A 12,218-nucleotide genomic window follows, 5' to 3' on the forward strand; every position below is an offset into this window, starting at 1 on the left:
CATCGCACACGCCGAATGATGCAAGGGCGCCGTAGGCCGAAGGCAGATACCGAATCATTGGGGGATGTGAAGACATCGCACGCGCCGAATGATGCAAGGGCGCCGAAGGCCGAAGGCAGATACCGAATCATTGGGGGATGTGAAGACATCGCACGCGCCGAATGATGCAAGGGCGCCGAAGGCAGATACCGAATCATTGGGGGGATGTGAAGACATCGCACACGCCGAATGATGCAAGGGTGCCGAAGGCCGATGGCAGATGCCGAATCATTGGGGGGATGTGAAGACATCGCACGCGCCGAATGATGCTAGGGCGCTGTAGGCCGAAGGCAGATACCGAATCATTGGGGGGATGTGAAGACATCGCACGCGCCGAATGATGCAGGGGCGCCGAAGGCCGAAGGCAGATACCGAATCATTGGGGGGATGTGAAGACATCGCACACGCCGAATGATGCAAGGGCGCCGTAGGCCGAAGGCAGATACCGAATCATTGGGGGGATGTGAAGACATCGCACGCGCCGAATGATGCAGGGGCGCCGAAGGCCGAAGGCAGATACCGAATCATTGGGGGGATGTGAAGACATCGCACACGCCGAATGATGCAAGGGCGCCGTAGGCCGAAGGCAGATACCGAATCATTGGGGGATGTGAAGACATCGCACGCGCCGAATGATGCAAGGGCGCCGAAGGCCGAAGGCAGATACCGAATCATTGGGGGATGTGAAGACATCGCACGCGCCGAATGATGCAAGGGCGCCGAAGGCAGATACCGAATCATTGGGGGGATGTGAAGACATCGCACACGCCGAATGATGCAAGGGTGCCGAAGGCCGATGGCAGATGCCGAATCATTGGGGGGATGTGAAGACATCGCACGCGCCGAATGATGCTAGGGCGCTGTAGGCCGAAGGCAGATACCGAATCATTGGGGGGATGTGAAGACATCGCACGCGCCGAATGATGCAGGGGCGCCGAAGGCCGAAGGCAGATACCGAATCATTGGGGGGATGTGAAGACATCGCACACGCCGAATGATGCAAGGGCGCCGTAGGCCGAAGGCAGATACCGAATCATTGGGGGATGTGAAGACATCGCACGCGCCGAATGATGCAAGGGCGCCGAAGGCCGAAGGCAGATACCGAATCATTGGGGGATGTGAAGACATCGCACGCGCCGAATGATGCAAGGGCGCCGAAGGCAGATACCGAATCATTGGGGGGATGTGAAGACATCGCACACGCCGAATGATGCAAGGGCGCCGAAGGCAGATACCGAATCATTGGGGGGATGTGAAGACATCGCACACGCCGAATGATGCAAGGGCGCCGTAGGCCGATTGTAGGAGGTGCCGAGGGCATGGCTCAAAAGGGTGCCGAGAGCACTCGTGAAGGAGAACGACATAGCGTTTTGTGTCGTTTCCCACAGACGGCGCCAATCTGTTGGCGCTAAATCTGAACAGATAGAGATGAGTGCAACTTACAAGTGGGATGGACGATCGAGAGATCGATTGGATGTTGGATGCCGATTCTTCCTGTCCTTGGATGCCGATCCTGAATAGAAAGAAGTCGGGACTCGTAAGGTCTATGGAACCGGTGTGGAACCAGCCTAAGACCCTCCGATGCCGAAGTAAGTTTGTTGTTTTAAGAGCTCTTGCTGTTGACCATATAGAAGTATAAAAGTCAAGCTGAAAAGTCTTACCCCTTTGTTGATGGTGAAGGGGTGTATTTATAGAGGGCATTTGGGATGCTTGTGGTGTTCATTTCCGATGTGGGACTCGGGGGAGGGCCCTGTGAGGTTGACACGAGTCCTTAGATATTTCGGGCGGGTGCTTCAAGGCTGATTATGTACAATCGGTATGGGGTGCCGATTGTAGACGAGCTGGGCCTGTATCGGTTGTTTGCAGCTTTGAGACAATGTCATCGGTAGCCGATGCCGATTGTTCGAGGCCTTGGGTACTTGGGTGAGCTTCTCTGATCCACGTGTCGTTGTATGAGTGGAGGGTCAGATATGGTACAAACAAATAGATTTGACTGATTTAATTAGTTAAATTAGTAATTATGTTTTAATTATTATTTATTTAGTGAATAATTAGTATTAAATATTTTAATTCATTTCATGAATTATATTACTTAATAAATAGAAATTCAATTGTTCTTTTTCTTTTTTTCCTTTAATATTCACTAAGTAAATAATAACTAAAACATAATTACTAATCAAAGTAATTAAAAAAAGAGAAATACATATTATGCTACTTAAAGGGTTCGTAAAATAGTATAGCCGCGCGGCTGTACTTTTTTAAAAAAATTTATAAAACTGAGTATAGCCGTGCGGCTGTACTATTTTATATGTATAAAAAAGAGGACCCAATCATTAGGCGCCACGTGTCAATACAATTCAACTTTTAAAAAAAACACGGAGTATAGCCGCCCGGCTGTACTATTTTTTTTTAATTTTTTTTTTAAATTTCGTAAAAAATTTATATTAAAAGGGCCCTCGAGCGATTAGACGCCACGTGTCACTATACTATTTTTGGAAGAAAAAAAAAATCGTAGTATTGCCGAACGGCTATACTATTCTAAAAGGTCTATCTATACTATTTAATATATAAATTAAAAAAAGAAAAGAGGACCCTCCAAGTTTCATTAGCTTGTACTTTATAGATATTAATTTGCTAGTTTCAACATATCCAAAGTAGATATTAATAAGTCACTATACAATATTTTAGTATAATTTTTATAACATCTATTATTCGTATTTAATAGTATGTGAGAATTATTTGTATAATACGTGAACTTTGTGAGAATTACTAAAAAGTTTGTAAACAAATATGTGTATTAAGCATTAGAAATACGTATGTACATGTACAATACGACTATTGTACGTTTGCTTATTAAAAAAATAGTTGACGTGTGTAGAATACGAATGTATTATTGAAAAATACGTACATACATATGTATATATGTGTAAGACTATATTTTAAAGAAACTAATTTCGTATTTTTTCTTTAAAAAATTTAAAAAATAACGTAAACACTTCTCCCGACGAAATTTCGTCGGGATAGGTCTATGCCGGCAAATACTTGTCGGATTAGGTTTCTCCCGACAAAATAACCTACGCCGACGAAATTTCGTCGGGAGGGGTGTAAGAGACTTGTGCCGACGAAATTTCGTCGGGAGAGGTCTTTTACAAAAAATTAAATATAAAATTAGGATGTTTAGGTTAAATTAATTTTTTAAAATTTTCTTTTTAGAAATTAAATAATAGATTTGACTGATTTAATTAGTTAAATTAGTAATTATGTTTTAATTATTATTTATTTAGTGAATAATTAGTATTAAATATTTTAATTCATTTCATGAATTATATTACTTAATAAATAGAAATTCAATTGTTCTTTTTCTTTTTTTCCTTTAATATTCACTAAGTAAATAATAACTAAAACATAATTACTAATCAAAGTAATTAAAAAAAGAGAAATACATATTATGCTACTTAAAGGGTTCGTAAAATAGTATAGCCGCGCGGCTGTACTTTTTTAAAAAAATTTATAAAACTGAGTATAGCCGTGCGGCGGTACTATTTTATATGTATAAAAAAGAGGACCCCAATCATTAGGCGCCACGTGTCAATACAATTCAACTTTTAAAAAAGACACGGAGTATAGCCGCCCTGCTGTACTATTTTTTTTTAATTTTTTTTTTAAATTTCATAAAAAATTTATATTAAAAGGGCCCTCGAGCGATTAGACGCCACGTGTCACTATACTATTTTTGGAAGAAAAAAAAAATCGTAGTATTGCCGAACGGCTATACTATTCTAAAAGGTCTATCTATACTATTTAATATATAAATTAAAAAAAGAAAAGAGGACCCTCCAAGTTTCATTAGCTTGTACTTTATAGATATTAATTTGCTAGTTTCAACATATCCAAAGTAGATATTAATAAGTCACTATACAATATTTTAGTATAATTTTTATAACATCTATTATTCGTATTTAATAGTATGTGAGAATTATTTGTATAATACGTGAACTTTGTGAGAATTACTAAAAAGTTTGTAAACAAATATGTGTATTAAGCATTAGAAATACGTATGTACATGTACAATACGACTATTGTACGTTTGCTTATTAAAAAAATAGTTGACGTGTGTAGAATACGAATGTATTATTGAAAAATACGTACATACATATGTATATATGTGTAAGACTATATTTTAAAGAAACTAATTTCGTATTTTTTCTTTAAAAAATTTAAAAAATAACGTAAACACTTCTCCCGACGACATTTCGTCGGGATAGGTCTATGCCGGCAAATACTTGTCGGATTAGGTTTCTCCCGACAAAATAACCTACGCCGACGAAAGTTCGTCGGGAGAGGTGTAAGAGACTTGTGCCGACGAAATTTCGTCGGGAGAGGTCTTTTACAAAAAATTAAATATAAAATTAGGATGTTTAGGTTAAATTAATTTTTTAAAATTTTCTTTTTAGAAATTAAATAATAGATTTGACTGATTTAATTAGTTAAATTAGTAATTATGTTTTAATTATTATTTATTTAGTGAATAATTAGTATTAAATATTTTAATTCATTTCATGAATTATATTACTTAATAAATAGAAATTCAATTGTTCTTTTTCTTTTTTTCCTTTAATATTCACTAAGTAAATAATAACTAAAACATAATTACTAATCAAAGTAATTAAAAAAAGAGAAATACATATTATGCTACTTAAAGGGTTCGTAAAATAGTATAGCCGCGCGGCTGTACTGTTTTAAAAAAATTTATAAAACTGAGTATAGCCGTGCGGCTGTACTATTTTATATGTATAAAAAAGAGGACCCCAATCATTAGGCGCCACGTGTCAATACAATTCAACTTTTAAAAAAAACACGGAGTATAGCCGCCCGGCTGTACTATTTTTTTTTAATTTTTTTTTTAAATTTCATAAAAAATTTATATTAAAAGGGCCCTCGAGCGATTAGACGCCACGTGTCACTATACTATTTTTGGAAGAAAAAAAAAATCGTAGTATTGCCGCACGGCTATACTATTCTAAAAGGTCTATCTATACTATTTAATATATAAATTAAAAAAAGAAAAGAGGACCCTCCAAGTTTCATTAGCTTGTACTTTATAGATATTAATTTGCTAGTTTCAACATATCCAAAGTAGATATGAATAAGTCACTATACAATATTTTAGTATAATTTTTATAACATCTATTATTCGTATTTAATAGTATGTGAGAATTATTTGTATAATACGTGAACTTTGTGAGAATTACTAAAAGTTTGTAAAAAAATATGTGTATTAAGCATTAGAAATACGTATGTACATGTACAATACGACTATTGTACGTTTGCTTATTAAAAAAATAGTTGACGTGTGTAGAATACGAATGTATTATTGAAAAATACGTACATACATATGTATATATGTATAAGACTATATTTTAAAGAAACTAATTTCGTATTTTTTATTTAAAAAATTTAAAAAATAACGTAAACACTTCTCCCGACGAAATTATTATTTATTTAGTGAAGAATTAGTATTAAATATTTTAATTCATTTCATGAATTATATTACTTAATAAATAGAAATTCAATTGTTCTTTTTCTTTTTTTCCTTTAATATTCACTAAGTAAATAATAACTAAAACATAATTACTAATCAAAGTAATTAAAAAAAGAGAAATACATATTATGCTACTTAAAGGGTTCGTAAAATAGTATAGCCGCGCGGCTGTACTGTTTTAAAAATTTTTATAAAACTGAGTATAGCCGTGCGGCTGTACTATTTTATATGTATAAAAAAAGAGGACCCCAATCATTAGGCGCCACGTGTCAATACAATTCAACTTTTAAAAAACACAGAGTATAGCCGACCGGCTGTACTATTTTTTTAAAATTCTTTTTTAAAATTTCATAAAAAATTTATATTAAAAGGGCCCTCCAGGCTCCAGCGATTAGACGCCACGTGTCACTATACTATTTTTGGAAGAAAAAAAAAAAATCGTAGTATTGCCGCACGGCTATACTATTCTAAAAGGTCTATATATACTATTTAATATATAAATTAAAAAAAGAAAAGAGGACCCTCCAAGTTTCATTAGCTTGTACTTTATAGATATTAATTTGCTAGTTTCAACATATCCAAAGTAGATATTAATAAATCACTATACAATATTTTAGTATAATTTTTATAACATCTATTATTCGTATTTAATAGTATGTGAGAATTATTTGTATAATACGTGAACTTTGTGAGAATTACTAAAACGTTTGTAAACAAATATGTGTATTAAGCATTAGAAATACGTATGTACATGTACAATACGACTATTGTACGTTTGCTTATTAAAAAAATAGTTGACGTGTGTAGAATACGAATGTATTATTGAAAAATACGTACATACATATGTATATATGTATAAGACTATATTTTAAAGAAACTAATTTCGTATTTTTTCTTTAAAAAATTTAAAAAATAACGTAAACACTTCTCCCGACGAAATTTCGTCGGGATAGGTCTATGCCGGCAAATACTTGTTGGATTAGGTTTCTCCCGACAAAATAACCTACGCCGACGAAATTTCGTCGGGAGAGGTGTAAGAGACTTGTGCCGACGAAATTGCGTCGGGAGAGGTCTTTTACAAAAAATTAAATATAAAATTAGGATGTTTAGGTTAAATTAATTTTTTAAAATTTTCTTTTTAGAAATTAAATAATAGATTTGACTGATTTAATTATTTAAATTAGTAATTATGTTTTAATTATTATTTATTTAGTGAATAATTAGTATTAAATATTTTAATTCATTTCATGAATTATATTACTTAATAAATAGAAATTCAATTGTTCTTTTTCTTTTTTTCCTTTAATATTCACTAAGTAAATAATAACTAAAACATAATTACTAATCAAAGTAATTAAAAAAAGAGAAATACATATTATGCTACTTAAAGGGTTCGTAAAATAGTATAGCCGTGCGGCTGTTCGTTTTTAAAAAAATTTATAAAACTGAGTATAGCCGTGCGGCTGTACTATTTTATATGTATAAAAAAAGTGGACCCCAATCATTAGGTGCCACGTGTCAATACAATTCAACTTTTGAAAAACACAGAGTATAGCCGCCCGGCTGTACTATTTTTTTTTAATTCTTTTTTTAAATTTCATAAAAAATTTATATTAAAAGGGCCCTCCAGCGATTAGACGCCACGTGTCACTATACTATTTTTGGAAGAAAAAAAAAAATTGTAGTATTGCCGCACGGCTATACTATTCTAAAAGGTCTATCTATACTATTTAATATATAAATTAAAAAAAGAAAAGAGGACCCTCCAAGTTTCATTAGCTTGTACTTTATAGATATTAATTTGCTAGTTTCAACATATCCAAAGTAGATATTAATAAGTCACTATACAATATTTTAGTATAATTTTTATAACATCTATTATTCGTATTTAATAGTATGTGAGAATTATTTGTATAATACGTGAACTTTGTGAGAATTACTAAAAAGTTTGTAAAAAATATGTGTATTAGGCATTAGAAATATGTATGTACATGTACAATACGACTATTGTACGTTTGCTTATTAAAAAAATAGTTGACGTGTGTAGAATACGAATGTATTATTGAAAAATACGTACATACATATGTATATATGTATAAGACTATATTTTAAAGAAACTAATTTCGTATTTTTTCTTTAAAAAATTTAAAAAATAACGTAAACACTTCTCCCGACGAAATTTCGTCGGGATAGGTCTATGCCGGCAAATACTTGTCGGATTAGGTTTCTCCCGACAAAATAACCTACGCCGACGAAATTTCGTCGGGAGAGGTGTCAGAGACTTGTGCCGACGCAATTTCGTCGGGAGAGGTCTTTTACAAAAAATTAAATATAAAATTAGGATGTTTAGGTTAAATTAATTTTTTAAAATTTTCTTTTTAGAAATTAAATAATAGATTTAATATGTTTTAGGAAAGGACGTGACCCCCCTGTATGATCAAACTCTTTCTTTTTTCTGTTCTCAGCAAGATATTTTTGGCCTGAAGTTCAAAAATATATTAAGCCTGAATATTATTGCAAATTCTGATGCATCTCATTTTCTTTGAAGATGGCAAACTTGGCAAAACTGGAATTTGCTATCTTGGACATTTCTGGGAACAACTATCTATCATGGATCCTGGATGCCAAGATCCATCTGCGAGCTAATGGCCTTAGATAAACAATTGTAGATGGAAGTGATGCATCACCTGAAGAAAACGCAAAGGCTATGATTTTTCTTTGCCATCACATTCACGAAGCGCTGAAAAGTGAATACATGGTTGTTAATGAACCATTGGTTATGTGGAAAGCCTTATGCGAAAGATACAATCACCAGAAGACGGTGACCCTCCCAAGAGCCAGATATGAGTGGACACACTTGAGATTCCAAGATTTCAAGTCAATGCCTGATTACAACTCAGCAATGCACAGAATCACCTACCTGATGAAATTATGTGGTGAAAATATCTCTGAGGAGGATATGCTTGAGAAAACTACACTACAAGGAAAATCCCTTTTAGCGACGAAACAAGATGGTTGCTATAACACCAAATTTCGTCGCCAAAGGTAATTAGCGACGAATATTTTTGGTCGCGAAGGTCGTCGTTCAAAGCTCGTGGCTAAAAGTACCATGCGACGAAACCTAATTTCGTCGTTAAAATATTTTAGCAACCAAACTTTTTGTCGCTAAACAGCTCAAAGTTGGTCGCATATAGAGAGAGTGTTGCCGCCAAAATACCAAAAATTCGCGCGAACATGGAATTATTTGGCGATTGAATAAATGTTTGGTCGCCTGAATATTTCGGCGACGAATATTTGGTCGTGAAAGAGGTTTGTTTATTTGTCGCATATGCTAGTTCGTTTTGGTTTTTTCAGAATGGGCGACGAAACAGATTGGTCGCCAAAACTATAGATATTGGTATTGCCAGATTGAGCGATGAAATCTAATTCGTCGCCAAAAAGTATATTGATTTTTTTTTTTTTAAAATTATTTATATTTCAAGCTTTGTAACAGAATATTATTTAGAAAGTTTTTGAAAAACAGTAAATAGATGAAATTAATAGGAATAGCATAATTACTATTCAAAAGATACTAGTTTAAGCACACATCAATGTATGCTAGATACCAAAACCCCCAAGGTATGCTACATAAAAAAAACCATCAAGTAGCTAGATACAAAGCCCCTAGAACCCCCAAGTTAGGCTAGATACAAAAACCATCAAGTATGTACACACAACCTAATGACTATTTCCAATATCATTAAGATCCTCATAAACATTACGTGAACCACCACTATTACCTTGATCATCATCACAAGGAGAATCACCAACATGCGAGGACGGAACACCTATATGTGAAGGTAGAGGACCATCATGGGTTCGCATCCACTCAATGACATCCAAAAGTTTACCCACTGTGCCCTGAAGCTCACTTACTGTGCCTTTCAACTCACCAACTGTGCCTTGAAGTTCCTCAACCTTTTGCTGTGTAGCAAAAGAAGAGGCAACTCCACCACTATGCGAACTCTCCACTCGGAGACTAGAGCCCAAGCCTCGAATCCTCTTGCCCTTTGCAACCCCAAGTTCTACAGTCATGATCTCTAATTGTTGTGGGATAGGGAGTGTGACTTGATCTAGTGGAGTTCCTGAACTCTCTGCCACTTGTTGCTTGGCCTTCTCATACTCTTCATTCATCTTCTTCTACAAAAAGAAACAAAATAAAGATGTCAATATATATATATATATATATATATATATATAAATGCATAAAAATAATGAAGTAAATGGGATGCCAGTACGACCAATTGTGTTCATAAACTAGCAATGCCAATTATCCTAATCAAACAGTCACAAAACAAAAACAAAAAAAATTCAACTTGAAGAAAATAATAAAAGGAAAAGGCATATAAAAAATGGAATAGATCTCTTTGAATATGCAGATTGCAGAAAGTTTGAAAATACTCACAGATCTTATAAGATCTTTTTCTGCATCTCCTGAAAGCAACAACAATACAAACAAGAAACTTCCAAAAACAGGGATTATAAATATTTGCCCAGCAACATGGTCCCCTTATAATTGGGCCTAAATTTTAACTTCTAAGAGCACAACGGGTTATTAGAACTGAATTTGTTTTATAGGTGTTTGGAATTGGGCCTCCAAAGAGGAATAGAAGTACAACTGCAGCAGCTCTGTTTCAAAACAATCTTAGCATGCCCTTTTTTTGGTCGTCAATATATAAGATCATGGAAAATTTAGAAAACTCAGACACATATCTTCATTGTGTTTCTAATTAATTAGTTCTATTTGTAATGGATAAAGCCTTTATATGATGCTAAAACCAAAGTACACAATTAGCATCTAAAATAATGGGTCGTCAAAAACTTGCATGACCAATCAGCTGATTTTTTGGATTGCAGATTATGCAAGTCAATAGTTAATTGTCAGCAGGTTTATGCATTCCTTACCCCTTTAATTTCAGCAGCCTCATTGATCCACATGCTCTTACCCTTAAGAATATGCATGTTGTTCCAATTGCTAATGTATGTAGGATTTTCACCCTTCTACATTTTCCCAACAAAAAGAAAATGAGAAATACTTGAAATTATTACAATATAATAAATAAATAAAGATTTAAAGTGACCAAAAATTATAAACCTCTCTAGCAGCTTCCATATGTTTTAGGAAAGGACGTGACCCCCCTGTATGATCAAACTCTTTCTTTTTACCCGAAACTTCATGCTCGGGATTTGGGACATTAAGCCATTTCTTAATAGGAACTTCAGGCCCTTTAATTGTTTGAGGAACTTCAAGCCCTCATTATTCATGTACTAACTGATGATAAAAATAAAATGCTATAAATAAATTTGTTGGTATAGACAATAAACCTGCACCACACTTTAAATAAAAGTAAACGTGCGATAAAGTAAATTCATAAAGTAAATTATTTGTTGTATGGACGTTAATTCTGCACCATACTTTAAATAAAAGTAAATGTGCAATAAAATAAATGTGCTGGTATGGGCACTAATCTAGTCCATACTTATAAATAAAAAGTAAAGGCAATTGTGTGGACGATAATCCCGCGCCACACTTTTAAATAAATATTATTGTATGGATAATAAACCTACACCATACAGTAAATAAAGTAAATGCTAAAGGCTGTTGTGTGGACGATAAACCCGCGCCACACTTTTAATTAAATACTGTTGTATAGGTAATAAACCTACACCATACAGTAAATAAAGTAAATGCAGGGATAAAACCACCACCTAATATATATGAAGTATATAACATATTATATATTGTGGGCAATATAACTGCGCCACTATTCAAGATATAATAAGATTGGTTTTAAGATTACACCATCATTTTTATTACAATAATATGTGTTACAACGTGATGGGTAATCAAATTACACCACCATAAAATAACAAGATGGGGTATAAAACTGCACCATTCCAAATTACAGTACTAAAAAATAAATTAAACAAACATAGATGAAACAACATAAAAATTGTGAGAATACGAAAAAGAAAGTTTGCATGTTGTCGTAGTAGTAAAGTGAGAGGAGACATATGACAGAGAGGAGACAGAGAAATAACCACATAGTGTTGCGTAGGGAAAATTTAGAAGTAAAGAGGAGAGACTATCGTGCTGATAACGTGTTATAAAAATAATAATCAGAGTATGAAAAGTACCACTGAATATTGGGAGTAGAATTGTATTTGCTCTTGTGGTTTTTACACTGACAGAACTTTCTTCCTCTGATATAACTTTTCTAAGATAAAGCTCTCACAGTCTCAAATTTTTGTCTCTCTATTTTCTCTTTGGATCGATGTGTTCTACAACTGAATGAGCAAGCCTATTTATAGACAAATTGGATGGCTTCCCATGGACTTCATTACCCAACATCATCATTAAGTTTTTTGAATATTATTTTCTTCTTTTGTTTATGTGGACTCCACCACTTTCTTTACAACATGAATACTATTTTTAAAATAAAAATAATAATGCCAGATTCATTTCTAATCTTTGGATTACTCATCATCTAATGGTTGAGAAAGTGTGTCAAAATCTGTGGTTTTTGGTGTGTCCTTCGATCCTAACCCATATATATGTGTGGATGGCAGTGTAAACAATGAGAAAAACAAGGAGAGG

General features: G+C 34.2%; 1 protein-coding gene across 1 annotated transcript; it reads right to left on the bottom strand.

The window, feature by feature from the left end:
• Positions 1-9,198: 9,198 nt before the first annotated feature.
• Positions 9,199-11,975, bottom strand: LOC110754930 (uncharacterized). The gene is made up of 4 exons (XM_021956061.2): positions 11,966-11,975; positions 10,716-10,864; positions 10,526-10,621; positions 9,199-9,760 (listed from the first exon to the last, which is right to left on the bottom strand). The coding sequence occupies exons 1-4, from the start codon at positions 11,973-11,975 to the stop codon at positions 9,299-9,301; spliced, it is 717 nt and encodes a 238-aa protein (XP_021811753.2). The 3' UTR covers positions 9,199-9,298.
• Between the last annotated feature and the right edge of the window lie 243 nt (positions 11,976-12,218).

The sequence above is a fragment of the Prunus avium genome, chromosome 3, assembly GCF_965620075.1.
Source record: "Prunus avium chromosome 3, drPruAviu1.hap1.1, whole genome shotgun sequence".
In the NCBI taxonomy this organism is placed as follows: Eukaryota; Viridiplantae; Streptophyta; class Magnoliopsida; order Rosales; family Rosaceae; genus Prunus; species Prunus avium.